This window comes from Penaeus monodon, chromosome 26 (genome assembly GCF_015228065.2).
Source record: "Penaeus monodon isolate SGIC_2016 chromosome 26, NSTDA_Pmon_1, whole genome shotgun sequence".
NCBI lineage: Eukaryota > Metazoa > Arthropoda > Malacostraca > Decapoda > Penaeidae > Penaeus > Penaeus monodon.
Genome location: NC_051411.1, coordinates 6,665,969 through 6,683,468, shown reverse-complemented (window position 1 = coordinate 6,683,468; position 17,500 = coordinate 6,665,969). Strand labels below are relative to the sequence as shown.

General features: G+C 40.6%; 1 protein-coding gene across 1 annotated transcript in view; it reads left to right on the top strand.

Moving 5' to 3' along the window:
* LOC119589554 (aldehyde oxidase 3-like) overlaps window positions 1-17,500 on the top strand; it is a 30,746-nt gene that overhangs the window by 11,883 nt on the left and 1,363 nt on the right. Inside the window, 24 exon segments of the mRNA XM_037938155.1 lie at window positions 1,429-1,652; window positions 2,438-2,541; window positions 3,624-3,735; window positions 3,737-3,757; window positions 4,051-4,179; window positions 5,422-5,589; window positions 5,839-6,004; window positions 6,414-6,529; window positions 6,920-7,009; window positions 7,378-7,576; window positions 7,869-7,948; window positions 8,568-8,677; window positions 9,350-9,563; window positions 10,452-10,560; window positions 10,927-11,015; window positions 11,119-11,293; window positions 12,053-12,174; window positions 12,537-12,701; window positions 13,613-13,741; window positions 14,248-14,384; window positions 14,964-15,051; window positions 15,926-16,087; window positions 16,709-16,805; window positions 17,407-17,500. The exon segment at window positions 17,407-17,500 is cut by the window's right edge and continues 14 nt beyond it. Of these exon segments, the coding sequence (XP_037794083.1) occupies window positions 1,429-1,652; window positions 2,438-2,541; window positions 3,624-3,735; window positions 3,737-3,757; window positions 4,051-4,179; window positions 5,422-5,589; window positions 5,839-6,004; window positions 6,414-6,529; window positions 6,920-7,009; window positions 7,378-7,576; window positions 7,869-7,948; window positions 8,568-8,677; window positions 9,350-9,563; window positions 10,452-10,560; window positions 10,927-11,015; window positions 11,119-11,293; window positions 12,053-12,174; window positions 12,537-12,701; window positions 13,613-13,741; window positions 14,248-14,384; window positions 14,964-15,051; window positions 15,926-16,087; window positions 16,709-16,805; window positions 17,407-17,500 (3,100 nt within the window).

Here is a 17,500-nt window from a genome sequence, read left to right as displayed (position 1 = left end):
GGTCCCTGTCACAGAAATTGTGTTCACAACTCTGTAAGTAATGTACCGGGCTCGCCACAATGCATGCAACACCTGTCTGCATAGTCAATTGTCTCTATGATCTGCCATGCGCAGATTCTGTGAAAAATGACTTCGGTGCCTCTATTGATTGCTTCAGAGAGTGCCAGTGGCTCATTGCCTGCGGCGTCTGAGTTACCATCTGGCCGAGGGGGAGGATCTCGTTTCTTCTCTTAGAATCTGTTGAAGGAAGGCAAGAAATGTGGTATTAGACCTGTGCCTTAAGATTTTTTGGTACAAATCCCAAATCTCATGATCATGGGTCTTGGGGGCATACCCCTGCCAATGTCAGCTAGTGTGTCAGCAAGCTCGTTCCCTCTGATGCCAACCTGGCTGGGGACCCAGCTTATGATTATTCAACTTGTGCAAGAATCCTCTGCGCTATGATATGCACAGTGGTCAGGAGGTAGATGTTGTCTTTGGGTGAGCTTTGCTTTAGACAGTCAGTCGCTGCCCTTGAGTCTGTATGTATGACCACGTCCTTCCCTCTTGGACGTGGGGGTTAAGGGCTCCCATGATCGCAGCTGCCTCTGCCTCTAGCGAGGTGTTGTCTGTTACCCTCATGGATTTTGTGCATCCCTTGTTGCAAAGCCGGCGCCTGCAATGTGGCTTAAGGGATCTATCCATGAAGTAGGATCTACCACCCAGAGGAGTGATGGCTGCAATGAGTTAGCAAGAGAGCTTGCTAATTCAAAAGCCTTCTCCAGGTCTAGAATACTACCACAGATGTGACAGTGCTAATTGTGCTTAAGAGCGTGGCTATGCTGTGTGCTGTGCTTCCACGGTAAGCACCGAGTGTCAGAACAAAATGAAACAGCCATAAAAAACTTATACAGGCCGGGCCATATATATGGAGTGCCCGGGCGAAGCTAGATCCTCGCTGATCTCAATCAATCAATCGGAACCGAGGTCAGATTTCCCCGATCCTCCAGACGACCACGACAACAGCAACAGCAACAGCAACACAAGGACTGCCCAGCTTACCGGCTCCCCCGTTGATCTCCACTTCACCTTCAGCACCCAGCCATACCTGTGGCCTCTCACACCCACACAATCACTCCATAAAGAGATATAGACCAGTCCAAGTGGTAGATGCAATAACTTGCCCCACATTCTCTTATACTTCCATATACCCTCATATACCATCATACACCCTACAGCCGTGTAGTACAGCGATTTCCATGACGTCGCATATATTCTTATACCTTCATACACCCTATTACACCTCATATGCCCTGATATACCCTAATGCACCCTCATTCACCTTTATACACCCTGATATACCTTAATGCTTCCTCATACACCCTGATATACCCTAATGCATCCTCATACACCCTTATATGCCCTGATATACCCTAATCCACCCTACAGCCGTGTACTACAGCGGTTCCTATGACGTCTACATCTACACCCGCCACATACCCGAGCTCTCCCGCGTGGCACAGGCTGAGGATGGCGTGGTGTTCGGTGCCAATGTGTCCATCTCCCGTGTCATGCAGGAGCTTGACACGGTGTCATCTGGGCGGGCTGGCTACACGTACGCGAAGGAACTGGTCAAGAACTGGCACCGAGTGGCGAGCACCTCCGTCAGGAATGTGAGTTCGTGTGGTTGTCGGTCTCGTTTTCGTGTGCGTGTGAAAGAGGGGGGAGTTAGGGGACGGGGAGTGTGTGTGTGTGTGTGTGTGTGTGTGTGTGTGTGTGTGTGTGTGTGTGAAAGAGGGGGGAAGTTAGGGGAGTGTGTGTGTGTGTGTGTGTGTGTGTGTGTGTGTGTGAAAGAGGGGGGAATTAGGGGACGGGGAGTCTATGTGTGTGTGTGTGTGCGTGCGTGTGCGTGTGATGAGTGTAACGATTAGGTGAGTTCGAATTATTAAATGTTTCTGAGTGAATGAGTATTGAATAAGGGAATAAGTAATTGTGAGGAAATAGAAATTGTGTTTAAGAATACGATTAATTGATTAATAAAAATAAATAGAAATAAAAAAAGTAAAAAATACCAATATAAAAAGTAATCAAAAAAAATTAAAAAATACTCATATTACCTGATTATTTCGTTCATTCTTTCCTTCAATAGTTTCGTTTCCTTTGTCGTCACACGCCACTTAATTTTTCCTCTCTCTTTCTTTCCTTTATATTTCATTATTTATTTTCTCCTTTTTCTCCCATTTCCTAGTTTATTATTTATTTTCTCAATTTCTTGATTTTCCCCATTTCCTATTTTATTATTAATTTTCTCTATTTCTCGTTCCCCATTTCCTATTTTATTACTCATTTTCTCCATTTCTCGTTCCCCATTTCCTATTTTATTATTCATTTTCTCCATTTCCCTTCCCCCATTTCCTATTTTATTATTCATTTTCTCCATTTCCCTTCCCGTTCTCAGCTGGGCAGCTGGGCAGGCAACCTCGGCATGAAATTAAATCATAAGGAATTTCCTTCTGATATTTTCATTAACCTCTTGGGCGCCGGTGCTGGTTGTAACTACAGGTAAATTCATTTGTTTTTGTTTCTTTGTTTGCGTTTGATTTTTTAGAGGTCGTGTTCTTTGTAGTGGTTTGTTTTATTGTTTTTTGTTTTTTTGTTTTTTATTGTTATTTCACTAACCATTTTTTTTTTATTGTTTGTGTTTTGTTTATTTGTTTGTTTGTTTTTTATGGTTTATGCTCTGTATGTTTGTTTATTTTTACTGTATGTTCTGTTTATCTATCTGTATTTGTCTTGTTTATTTTGCGTATTTTCTATTGTTTATGCTTTGTTTATCAGTAACTACAGGCGTTTAACTTGGTTTTCAATTGTTTATGTTCTGTTAATTTGTGTTTCTTGTTTTGTTTTGATTTTTTTAATGCAAGTTATTTATTTATTTATTTATTTATTTATTTAGTGTTTCTTTTTATCATTTACGTCCCATTTATTTCTTACTACAGGTATTTAATTTGTTTATATATATATATATATATATATATATATATATATATATATATATATATAATTTTTTTTGTGTGTGTGTGTTAAGTGTTGGAATTACAAGCTAAACTGTGTGTTATTATTAGAGGTTTGTTTTACAGTTTTATCATAATGTTTCGCGTCGTAACTGTAGGTAGGATATGTACTTTTTGTATTTTTTTTATTATTAATGTCATTATTAAGAGAGAACAAAAGACAAGAAAAAAATAGTAGGAAGTAGCAAAGGAAAATAAATTGATAGATAGAGAACTAAAAAGAAAACGCAGATAGACCGAGAACAAAAGAATAAATACAATTAAAAGCAGAGGGATATACAGATAACTAATACAAATAAATGAAACTAAAACAAAGAAACAGACGAGAACAAAAGAATAAACGAAATTAAAAATAAAGAGATGGACAACGAACTAATAAGTAAATAAATGCAAAAAAATATGGATAAATAGAAAACAAAACAAAAATTGATAGAAAGAAAAACAAAATGAAAAGACAAAGAATTAAGAAGCATAAATAAATGCGAAGAAAAAGGAGACAGAAAACCACAAATGAATGAATAAGTGAAAAATAAAGAAAACGAGTAATTTTTTTCACTTTGCATCGTTCAGCTCTACCTACCGGATCGACCTCGACTCACACGCTCGAGGAATTGCTCGGCCTCGACCTCCAGAAGGAGCGTCGAGTGATCCTCGAGATGCGTCTTCCTCCCATGTCTGATGAGGTCCAATTCAGGGTCTTCAAGGTGCGTGTGTGTGTGTGTGTGTGTGTGTGTACACTGTGTGTGTGTGTGTACACGCATCCCTGTACCCACGTACATATCTATGTATATAAACGAAGATATCTATGCATATACATATACGTACACATCTATGTATATCCATAGATACACGCATAAAACATACCAATATCGCTCATTCATAAGCTGTATTTCTTCCCCACATTCTCCTCTCCCTCTCCCTCTCTCCCTCTCCTTCTCTCTCTCCCTCTCTCCCCCCCTCTCTCTCTCCCTCTCCCTCTCCCTCTCTCCCCCCACAGGTGATGGGACGATGGACCAACACGCACGCCTTTGTCAACGCTGCAATGGCCTTCAGAGTAGACAAAGCCAACGCTCACACCTTGACCGAGAAGCCGCTAATTGCCTACGGAGGAATCAACCCAACTTTTGTGAGTGATTTCGTTCCATTGGCTTGGTAAATGGGATAGGTGGAGGCGCGTTGGTTGATGGGGGGTGGGGGGTTGATTTGGAGAATGGTAGATGAGATGGGGTGGGTAGATGATGGGGTAGAATGGGTAGATGATGGGGTAGGTTGGTGGATAGATTATGGGGTAGATGGGCGGATAGTTGATTTGGTAGATTGGTAGATAAGATGGGTGGATAGATGATAGGGTAGATGGGTAGACAGATGTGAGTGATTTTGCTGAATTTGATGCGGTAGATAGATGTGACTGTTGAATTTGATTAATAGATGGGTAAATCGGTAGATAACTTAGGTAGGTAGATGGGTGGGTGGGTAAACAGGTAGGTTTAGGTGGATAAGTGGACTGATAGATTAATTGTGGAAAAATAGATAGCTAGGAAGGGTTTGTATGTAGATAGATAAATAAGATGATGGATAGGTGGATGGATTGTAAGCTGGATAGATAGATAGATAGATAGTCTGATATATAGATGGGGAATATGTAAATAGATGGACAGTTGAAAAGAAAGAGAAATGGATAGACAAATAAAATTATAGATAGGTCGATAGTTTTACAAAGAGAACTGTTATTATTTGTATGCGTGTATATATATTTATTTATTTATTTATATATATATATATATATATATATATATATATATATATATTGTGTATATTGTGTATATATATAAAATATATTAAGATAAAAAATGATTTATTCGATATTTTTGAATGAATATATTTCAAAACAAGATTTCTATATTTAGTGCTGAATCAGTAAATCAGTGACATTTCAACTATCAAGCTCATTCACTAAATTTTTATTTTATAGGCCTAAATTGAAATTGAAATCACCCAGGTCTAAATATGGGTTTCCCAACATATCATTCTAAGTAGAACGGCATTTCAATAATTAATAAAAATATTGCATTCCTCTTTTTTTCTTTTTTTTTCTAATAATTTCAATCATAAACTGTATTTGCAGTTACCAATAGAAATAATAGCGATGATAATTTTTCTTATGATAATGAGAGCAATAATGATAAAGATAATGACCGTGATAATGATAATGACAGTAATAAAGATAATGATAGCGAGAGTAATAATAATAATAATGATAATGACAGTAATACTGATAATGATAACAACAGCAATGATAAACAATATACAATAGCGCGAAGCGTGTAGCGCCTTCTACAGCATCACTCTACAGAAATCTCTCCTGTAGGTGCGAGCGTCGGCTACGGAGGCGGCGTTGGAGGGCAAGAGCCTCGAAGATGAGGGAGTCCTACAGGCCGCCATGCAGGCTCTGGCCGACGAGATCAAGCCTGATAACCTGCCTCAGGATCCCGCGCCAGAGTACAGGCTGTCCGTCGCCCAGACTCTGCTTTATAAAGTAAGGATATTTGTAGGGTAAAGGACAGGCTGTTTGGTTAGTTCAGTTGATGTATTTGCAAATGTGATTGGTTTCTTAGGCGGTTTTTCGCATGAATAGTCGATTTTCGTCCATTCAAAACGATTTTTTTAAGTTTTTTTTTCTATATTTCCTCGTCCATCTTCCAGGGATAACTAAACTAAATTCAAGCTTCCCTCCCCACGTTATCTCTTCCTCATCTCCTCCTCATATCTTCCTCACGACCCGCAGATGGTGCTGGGGGTCGTAGGAAATGCCGCCTCTAGCACCGTGACCAGCGGAGCCACTGACCTGGAACGACCTGAATCGAGTGGGCAGCAAGAGTACGACCAGAATACCGAAACTTGGCCTCTGGGTCAGCCGATTCCCAAGCTGGAGGCCCGCATGCAGTGTGCCGGTGAGTGCATGTTTATTTTATCATTATTACCATTATAATGATACCAATATTGTTGTTGTTTTGCTATTATTATTATTTTAGTTATGTATTTTTCCTGATCTTTATGGAATATGATTGTTATTGTTATTGACTGTTTTTGTTTTTGTGTTATATATATTTTTATTTTTATTTCCGGATTTAAACGTACGATTAATACATACTGTTTTTGTGTATGGATAATGTTGAAAAAAAAAATCCAAACAGAGGTAATAGTAAGTGAACACATTTGCAAATAACGGTAATATTGGTGAGTCATGATATTAATATAAATCATAACGCTGATTAAGCTGATGATAATCATAACAATAACAACAATAGCAATGACAATGTACATTTGAACAAGAAATAATCCCGTTACCCCCAAACCCAGGCGAGGCCGAGTACGTGAACACAATGGCGGCCGTGAACGAGGAACTTTTCGGAATGTTTGTTACGTCGACTCAGGCCAACGCTCGCATCGCCAGTGTAGACCCTTCGGCTGCCCTGGTGAGTGGAAAAGAGTTTTTTTTCTCTCTCTCTTTCTTTTTCTTTTTCTTTTTTTCTCTCATTATTTCTTTCTCTCTTTCTTTGTTTCGTTCTTTCTCTCCTATCTTTCTTTCTTTCTCTCTTTCTTTCTTTCTCTCTTTCTCTCTTTCTTTTATGGCGGATATTGTGTAGGTCAAGTATAGATGTGAGACAGATGGATATAATCATGTATTGTGTATATACAAAGATATATGTATGTCTATGTTATATATTTTTGTTATGGATAAGGAAACTGCAGACGGGGAATAGAGAACGATTACCATCTGACGGTTTCTTCGTTACTTATTTCCTTCTTACGAAATAGTGAGTACCTTTAATTAAAAATTTGAATGTGTATTCGCCCATGCCCAGGCTATGCCCGATGTGGTAGCGTTTGTGGGCGTGGAGGACATAAAAGGTGTTAACAACATTATGGCCTTCGCTTGGCCTTTGCCGCAGAAGGTAAGGCAGCCATTTTGTTTTTGTTTTGCTTGACGATTCTGAAGGTCTCTCTTGTATTTATCTGTTTTAAGTTATTATGTCGTCTGCTTCATTTTTACAAAGACTCAAGTTTATTTGAATTGATTTTCGCTGTCATGACTTGTTTCATATTTGTGTGTTTGTCTTTTTTTTCTCGTTTTCTTTCGTTGGCATGCTCTCTCTCACTGCTGGGGTAACTTCGCTGAAGAAACAAACCTCTATCTCTCCATCCTTCTACCCATACCCCCTACCCCAACCCCAACCGCACCTCCTCTCTGTTCCTTCTATATCTCTCGCTCTTTCTCACTATCACTCACACTCTCACTCTCACTCTCACCCTCACCACCCAGCTCTTCCCTGAGGACCGAGTGTCTTACTACGGGCAGCCCATCGGCCTTATAGTCACCAAGAACAGGGGAGCGGCCTACGGTGCTCGCGAGGCTGTCAAAGTCACATACGACGATATTCAACCGCATGTGCTTACCATTGAGGACGCCCTGCAGAAGAAACCCATTACGGGGCCTCCTTTCAAACAAGGGGACGTGCAAGGTAAATTTTGAGAGGGTGTCGTCTCCATGGGGAGTGTTTGGAGAATTTTTTTCTTTTTTTTCTTTTCTCTACTTTCTTTCTTAGGGTTTCGTGATAACTGTGATAATTCCTTTGATTTTCCTCATGCAATTAAAGACTTTCTGTGATGATTTCAAACATTCCTTTTTGTTGTTGGCGATTTCATAACGATTTCACAATCGCAAAAGCGTTTGGGTAGTGAAATAATGTCGTAAGATACGCATTTCTCAGGACCTAAAGCTCATGCGTTCTTTTTCGCTCTGTGATCGTTCAGCTGGATTCGCTTCCTCGACGCACATCTTCGAAGGGGCCATGAGCCGAGACGGACAGTATCACTTCCACATGGAGTCACAGGTACGGCCACGGCTAGAGTTCTTTTCTCGTTTTTCTAGAATTTTCTTTTATTCTCGTTTTCTTTTGAGTGGCCGGTGGGGGGTAACTTCACTAGATAAACCCAGTATCTCCGTCGGTCTCTCACTCGTTCTTTCTCCTGTCTCGAAGAAAAAAAATAATGTTCCGAAGCTTCATTCACGGTTACGACCTCTGTCCGCGTCTGTAATGAAATTAGGAGTACAGCAGTATGCTGGTAAATAAATAAAACGGATTCACAATGAAAAGAGAAAAGAGGAAATATCTGTATCAGACTTTTTGCATCACTTTTCAGTCGCTGTTTATTTTATATATATATTATTTTCTCAAATATTGTTGTGTCTGCGTTTCAGATTTTCAGACCTACCACATTTACTACCGTCACTTACATACCAAAACTACCGCTACCACCCTCTCCCACTTACAAACTTACCATAACTACTTCCCTCGTACTACCACTTATAAACCTATCATAACTACTTCCTTCCGACTACCACAACCACTTCCTACAACCCCAAACAAAGCAACCACAACCACCACCCACTGCCCTTTACAGACCTCGTCCCACTACCACTGATACCACCCTCTTCCCTACCCCACGCAGTCGTGTCTGGTCGTGCCCACTGACATCGGCTTGGACGTCTATGCCTCGACCCAGTGGGCATCGGAGACTCAGCGTGCCATCGGCCAAGTATTGGGCATTCCGGATAACACGTGAGTCGAGAACACGAGCATTCGGTGAGATAGATGTGATAACTCGAGGCATGAATAGAGAACAGGTGTGATAGACTGAAGAACATAACACAAGAATATGATGATAATAAAACACGGTGTTACAGATATGGTGACTTAGTATAACATTATAATATAGAACCGCGGTAGCACATGGAACACAGTAACACAACACTATAGAAATATAGATGTAACATATCAAGAATACGATAACAACACGGGACGTAATAATATAACCTAAGAATACATTTGAACATAACACAAACACGTGAACGTAATAACAGAAACACGTTGCCAGAAGAACACAAACACACAGTGACGCGTACGCAAAGATGAAAAGGAAAACAGCCAGGAATGAAACAATATCGTGACGGTTAATTATTCGTCTGAAGAGGATCTCGTAACGAGTTCGAAACGTTACGACATTGTTTCATTACTTACTGTGGTTGTTTTCCTTTTCACATTATCTGATATACACGATAGCACAAAATACACAAACAAAACAATAACACGACAAGACCTAAAAACACACCCTTAAACAGACAAACCAGAAACAAACGCATAATCAAACAAAAAACACACAGCATGACCCAACACGACCTCGCCTGACTCAACCTCTCCCTCCCTCCCCTCCCCTCCCCCCACCTGAACCAGCATCAACGTAACGGTCAAGCGGTTGGGCGGGGCGTTCGGCGCCAAGATCGACCAGTGCAACATAGTGACGACGGCGGCGGCGGTGGCGGCGCAGAAGGTGCGAAAACCCGTGCGCGTGGCCCTCGATCTCGACGCCAACATGACCATTATAGGATGGAGGGAGCCGTATTTGTGCACTTACAAGGTTGGTGTTTTTGGGCGTTGTTTTAGCCTTGTTGTTGTTATTGCTGCTGTTTTATGATGATTATTGTTGTTGTTATTGTTGTTTTGTTATTATCATCACCATCACTATTATTATCATTACGTTATTTATTTTTCACTACTACTTATTATTTTGTTGTCATGTTACTATATTTGTTCTTGTTTGGGTTATTATTATCATTATTATCATCATCATCATCATCATCATTATTATTATTGCTATTATTATTGTTATTGTTAGTATTATTGTTGTTGTTATTATTATTATTATTGTTATTATTATTATTATTATTATTAATAATACGAATGTGTTTTTTTTTTTTCTTAATGTCCGAAGGAAAAGCAACATTTTAAATATCCACAATTAAAATTAAGATTACGCTTCCCCTAACCGATTAGAAATTTATTTCCCGTCCTATTTTCAGTGTTTCTCATAATATCCTTTTTGTTATTTTTTATTTTTTTCTTGTTTTAAGACTTTTTCTCTATTTTGCGTTTCTTTGGAGTCCCTTGTTTTATTTCCTATCCCACTTTTCGCATTTTTTTGAATTTCCTTTTTTTATAGAAAGTTTTCACATCCCACATGTCACAGTCCTTTGAATTTTCTTTTCTTTTCCCGTTTTCTCCTTTTTTTATCTCCTTCCCATCCCACTTTTTGCGTCTCTCTGAATTTCCATTTTTATTTAAACACCGACATCTGTGGTGGCGTCAGGAAGGGCATCCGGCCTTAATACGAAACTGCCAATCTAATAATATGATGTGGATAAAACCAGAAGATCCGCACCGGCGACCCATGATGAACATGGAAAAGCCAGTTGAAGAAAAAAAATCTAATCGATCTCATCCTCCTTTGTTTATTTGTTTGCTTGTCCATCGATCATCTTTTTCACTCCTTCTACAGGTTGGTGTCGACACGGATCCTCAGGAGTCCTTGACGAGGTGCCAATCCCCAGGCGGACGCTATGACCTGTGCAATGGCATGGCTACGTGGCGGTTTTTAACGTTTTTATGTTTGGGGGCGTCTGACTCTGTTGTCCCTCTCTACATATGCCCTAACTCGGGTCACCCTTCAACGTTCTTCCATCACATCGCCCCTGCAATCCTGCTTCTTCACCCCCCCTTCTCCACTTTCTTTCTTTCCTTTTCCTACTCCTATTCATCCTCCTCCTTCCTTCCCCCCCTCCCCTTCACCACCAGCAACAACAACAACGACGACAACAAAAACAACAACAACAATAACAACGACAACAACAATAACTCATTCCCACTCGCTCCCACTGGTCCTTCTACCTCCCCCCCTCCCCGCTTACTCCTCCACTTCTACCTCCACTTCCACTTCCACCTCCACTTTCACATCTTTCGCCTGTGTGGTGCAGTGGTAGCTTTCTCGTCTAGAAATCTTGCAGACTTGCGTTCAAATCCCGTATTGCCTGTGGTAGCCCCGGCCATTCCTTGCACACAGGGGGTAATTTAGAAACATATAGCAAGCCTGCCACACCAGATATAAGGAAAACTATTGTAACAAATGGAATTAACTAAATTATTATTAGAATTGTTATACCTTCCTCCCTCCTCCAGGCACGGTTGAGGGCGTCATCTTCATGGAGAATATCCTGGAGCACGTGGCGCAGGGCTTGGGCATGGACCCTCTGGAGCTGAGGAGGAAGAACCTGATGCCCGACGGAGGGACGCGCCCGCTCAACCAGGGCATGATTCGCCTCAGGTCGCACATTGCGGGCAAGGGTAAGAGTTTCGGGATTTTCTACTTTAGTCTCCCCTTTCCGAATTTTTTCGTTTTCTTTGACTTATTTTTCCTCACTTGGTTTTCTTGTGTATGTATATATATATATATATATATATATATATATATATATATATATATATATATATATATATATATATATATATATTTTCTTTTTAATATCAGTCACAATTTACATTTTTTTTCTTTTTAATATCAGTCACAATTTACATCTGATGATAATTGTAATAGTAAAATGATAACAATAATACGATAATAGTAATGTAGATAGTGATAATGATGGTAATAATAGTAATGATAATTTAGACACAACACAGCCACAAAAAAAATCAGATTAAATAGCAAATAAATTGCCTTACAAAAATAACCCCACATTACACACCCAAACACCTTCACACACACACACATACACACATATACACATATACACATATACACACGTACCCTCACATGTATACACACTTACCCTCATACACACACGTACCTTCACACACACACAGACGTACCCTCACACACACAAACACGTACCCTCACACACACACACACACGTACCCTCACACACACACACACGTACCCTCTCACACACACACAAACACGTACCCTCACACACACACAAACACGTACCCTCACACACACACACAAACACGTACCCTCACACACACACACAAACACGTACCCTCACACACACACGTATCCACACATACACACCTCTTCAAGCCTCTTTCTCCTTATCATTTCAGAGGCGAAATGGCTTCCCGATAACCTCACTGTGCCCAGGAACCTCATTTCAGACATGATAAACCAGATTCTAACCTCAGCCAACGTTGAGGAGCGGAAGCAAACAGTCGCTGATTTTAACCAGGTGTGTGGGGGTGGGGTGGGGTGGGAGGGAGTGTGTGTGGGGAGGGGGGACGGGGGATGTGTGTGTGTGTGTGTGTGTGTGTGTGTGTGTGTGTGTGTTGGTGTGTGTGTGTGTGTGTGTGTGTGTGTGTGTGTGGTGTGTGTGTGTGTGTGTTTTGGTATATATATTTTTAGTCAATGGCTCACGTTTTATCCAATTTATTGTATAGTAGCACTAAAACAAACAAAATCATTTTTATAAATGTATTTATATTTTTTTTATGGATATCTTTAGGATGAGACAAACCATTCACCAACCAACATATAACAGATTTAGCCCGAGAAAAAATATATATATTAATTTTCTATATTCCTTTCCCGTAGACCAACTTATGGAAGAAGCGCGGGTTGTCAGTGATGCCGTTGCTGTGGCCTTATGCAGTGCCAATGAAAGTGCCATTCAATGTCATGGTATCTGTCAACGCCCGGGATGGCACTGTGGTGGTTTCCCATGGTGGCACTGAGATGGGGCAGGGCATAAATACCAAGGTGAGGAAACGGACAATAATTTCTGGGGAAAATTGGGAAAAAAGTACAATAAGAAATAAAACCGGTGTATTTTTTATGTTATAACGTGATACTATCAAATTCAAGAGATAGTGCATATAATTATATATATTTTAGGTGTCACAGTATTATAAAGTGTAAGATTTTTTTTAAGGATTCCGTATATATATATATATATATATATATATATATATATATATATATATATATATATATAACCCCCTTAAATATATATTTTTTAGAATATTAAATGCAGACCCAAATATATACTATTTAGATGCTAAGAGAAAGCTATATAATTTTCCATTTCTAAAGATCATTTTGAAATTAGTTGTCAAAATCAAAATTAAACATGCTTTGAGCGACAATAAGTTGTACAATATGTAAGGAACCAATCAGCTGTTTTTGTTGTTGTTTTAAGGGGGCGTGGTTACGAATGACGAGGGAACAGTCCAACTACCCATTTAATTTCACTGCCAATTTCCCTATTTTTCATTTTTATACATTTTCCACCTATTTCATGCACCGAGTTAACTTAAACTACGACTTATCCTCGTAATTCAAGGAAATGTCGTACGCTTTTATCCCACAGTCGTCATGCCTTATCTTTATCCTCGTCCACATCCCCCGCATAACGACTTAGTCATTCCACCGTCAGTCCTCAGTAATTTCTGATTCATTCCAGGCATTCTGCGGTCAATCCACAGTTATTCTTCGGTCGTTCCACACTCTCTCGTCACCAATTCCATACTCATTCCACACTCACTCACTCACAAATTCCACATTCATTCCACCACCAATTTCACACTCACTCCTCACCAATTTCCACACTCACTCCTCACCAGTTCCACACTCACACCACACTCATTCTTCACCCATGGCTCCTCCTCCAGGCTGCCCAGTGTGCTGCGTACGAGCTGGGTGTTCCCCTTGCCACGGTCGCTGTGAGGCCATCGAACACCCACGTCAATGCCAACTCGGAGGTCACGGGAGGTTCCCAGGGGTCGGATGTGGCTTCCTATGTAAGCACGTTGGAGGAATGTAACCTGATACGCACATACACGTGTATACATACGTCAGTTCATACATGCACAGTACAGATATACATATCAACACATACATACATACATGAGTCAATACATACATACACGCGTCACTACAGACATATATGCGTCAATGCATACATACAGACATACATATCACATGACGCAAATCGAACGCATTTGGAGATTAAGTGATTTAGGAAGAGAAATTCATCGTGTAATTGCGATATACAATATATTGTTTTGTATATATAGATCTATAGATAAATGGAGAGATATAGGTAGAAAGACAGAGGTAGAGAAAGAGAAAGAGAGAGATAGTTACATAAATATTTACGCAGAGAGATAGTTACATAAATATTTACGCAGAGAGATAGTTACATAAATATTTACGCAGAGAGATAGATAGTGGGAGACAGAAATAAACTGATACGGGGACATGCACACCGTACATACAGTGTATAACGAGCATTTGTTATTCTCAGAGCGTAACTCAAGCATGCAAGAAGCTGCGCGCTCGCCTGGACGCGTTCAAGGAGGAAAACGGACTTGTCGACTCCTCCTGGCCTGAGCTCGTGCTGGCTGCGTTCAACAAGGGCGTCGATATTTGCGAGAGATTTGTGTATGTAGTTGTTGTTTTTTTTCTCTCTTCTTTGTTTTGATTCAGTGCGACGGGAAAAGGTAAATTGGGTTTGTTATTGATTGATTTCGTACACTATTGACGCGTACTAGATTATTTTTGAGGGTAGTATATGGTAGTACACAGGTAAAACTCGTCCATTTCACTCATAACACCGAAATTGATTTATTTTTAGATATAGTGCACATTAAACACATACTTGCGTAAAATAACAGCAATTTACGCTTTCTTCTCGCTGTGAATGTCAATAATTTACATTTTCTTTCTCGTGAACGCCAGCAATTTACGTTTTCTTCTCATTGTACACGTCAATAATATACGTTTTCTTCTCGTGAAAGCCAATAATTTGCGTTTGCTTCTCGTGAACGCCAGTAATTTACGTTTTCGTCTCGCTGTGAACGCCAATAATTTACGTTTTCTTCTTGCTGTGAACGCCAATAATTTACGTTTTCTCTTGAACGCTTAAAATTTACATTTTCTCCTCTTTGAACGCCAATAGTTTACGTTTTCTTCTCGTTGTGAACGCCAATAACTTAGGTTTTCTCCTCGTCATGAACGCAGGAACGGATGGGACGAAGTGAAGGCGTATCCTGTGTTCGGCGTCGCCTGTACGGAGGTGGAACTCGACGTCCTAACAGGGCAGTTCCTCGTAAGCGATTTTTTGGATACGTGTCTTTCTGTTGACAGCGTGTAATCTTATATTTTATTGTTGTGATAACAGGAAATAATAATATTCGTAATACTAATAATTATAGTGATGATGGTGATGTGATGAAGTAGAATAATGTGTTCTTTTATCACTTGCTCATTCTCTCTCTCTTCTCTCCTTCTCCTTTTCTCTACCCCTCCCCCCTCTTTCTCTATCCCTCTCACTTTCCCACTCTTTCATTTCTCTCTCTCCCACTCTCTCCTCTCTCCTCTCTTCTTTTCCACTCCTCTCTCTCTCTCTCTCTCTCTCTCTCTCTCTCTCTCTCTCTCTCTCTCTCTCTCTCTCTCTCTCTTTCTTCTCTCTCTCTTCTCCTCTCTCTCTTCTTCTCTCCTCTCTCTCTCTCTCTCTCTCTCTCTCTCTCTCTTTCTCTCTCTTTCTCCTTCTTTCTCTCTCTCTTCTTCTCTCTCTCTCCTTCTTTCTCTCTCTCTCCTTCTCTCTCTCTCTCTCTCTCTCTCTCTCCTTCTCTCTCTCTCTTCTCTCTCTCTCTCTTCTTCCTCTCCCTCTCTCTCTCTCTCTTCCCTCTCCTCTTCTCTCTCTCTCTCTCTACCTCTCCCTCTCTCCCTCACCCTCTCACACCCCCTTCCCTTCCCCCTCCCTTTCCCTCTCCCTCCACCCTCTTCCTCCACCCCCCTCCCCCTTCCCTTCATCCACCACCCTCCTCTTCCCCTTCCTCCACCCCCTCTCCCCATCCCCCCCTTTCCCTCCCCCTCCTCCACCCCCTCCACCCCTTTCCCTCCTCATTCCCCCTCCACCCTCCCCCTTCCCTTCCCCATTCCCCCTCCACCGCCCACCCCCTCCCCTTCCCCATCCCTAGGTCCTCCGCACCGACATCCTCGAGGACGCCGGCAAGAGCATGAGTCCGTTAGTCGACGTCGGGCAAGTGGAGGGGGCGTACATCATGGGGCAGGGGCTCTTCACCGTCGAGAAACCCCTGTACGACCACGACACCGGCAGGAGGCTCACCGACGGGACATGGGTGAGTTTCCTGAGCTGGGGGTGGGGTGGGGGGGGGAGAGGGAGAGAGGGATTGGGTTGATGTGTAGGGCGAGAGGGAGAGGGAGAGGGAAGGTGATGAGGGGACCTGGGTGGGTTTCAGAGAGAAGGTGAATGGTGCGCGTTTTCTTCTCGTTGTTATATAGATATTTTTCTTCTCGTTGTTATATACTTATTTTTGTGAGATGTCAGATAGAGGCAGTGGATGATGGAGAAGAAAGGAGAGGGAGAGGGATGGATGAAGATAATGAGTAGGGAGAAAGTTTTTGAAAGATCGAGGGATATATATTTTTTTCCACGTTTTAGAAGTACAAAAAAAAATTCAGTGGCTTTTAAAAATGAGAATTTTTGGCCCGAATTGTGAAACCTTGGTGCATATTTCTTTTTTTTCTTTGTTGTTCATTTGATTTATTAAAAAAAAAAAAAACATGCATATTTTTGTTGTTTTCTGCGTGTGTGTGTAAGTGTAAGTGTGAGTGTGAGCGTTACTATAACTGTTACTGTGTGTACCAAATAACCCCCACGCAAGAAAAAAAAATCAATTCCTTCCTTCCTTTCTATTTCCTCCCATTTATCATCCTTCTTTTCGTCTCCCCTTCCACAGTATTACACCCCGCCCGCCGCCCTTGATATCCCCGCAGACTTTCGCGTTTCCCTGCTTCACGACGCCCCTAATCCCGTGGGCGTACAGTCATCCAAGGGTAAGATTTTTTTCAGGGATTGAGAATGATTAAATAATAATGAAAAAAATAATTGGTGATGAATAGGGTGAAATATGGTGAAATGGATGATGATGATGATGATAATGATGATTAGGTTTATAATTATGATAACGGCAGTAATGTACAATGAATATGATAATGGTGATAATGATTATGATGATATGATAAGAGTGATAAAAATAATGATAATGATAAGGGTGCTAAAAATGATGATAATGATAAGAGTGATAAAGATTGTGATAATGATAATAAGGGTGATAAAGTGTCTGATAATGATAGTATATAGTAGAAATGATAAAGATAGTAATGATGATAATGATGATAACGATGATAACAGTGACATTTATCGATGTCATAAAAAAAATTGCTGTGATAGTCGTGGGGAAAAAAAATAATCCACAACATAAAAAAGAGGCTTAACCAGTATTTAAAAAGTGATAGAAGAGGAGAGAAAGATCTTAATTAAATCATAATTAAATAAATAGAAATGTAAATGAGATGAATACGAGGGAAGACTTAAACAATAACAAAAACGATTAAAAATGTTGATGTTATGTTTTTTTGTTTGTTTTTTTTTCAGTGACTGGAGAACCCCCTCTGTGTTTGGCCTTTACAGTAGTCATGGCACTGAGGCAGGCAGTGACAAGTGCCAGAGGAGATGCTGGTGTAACCGG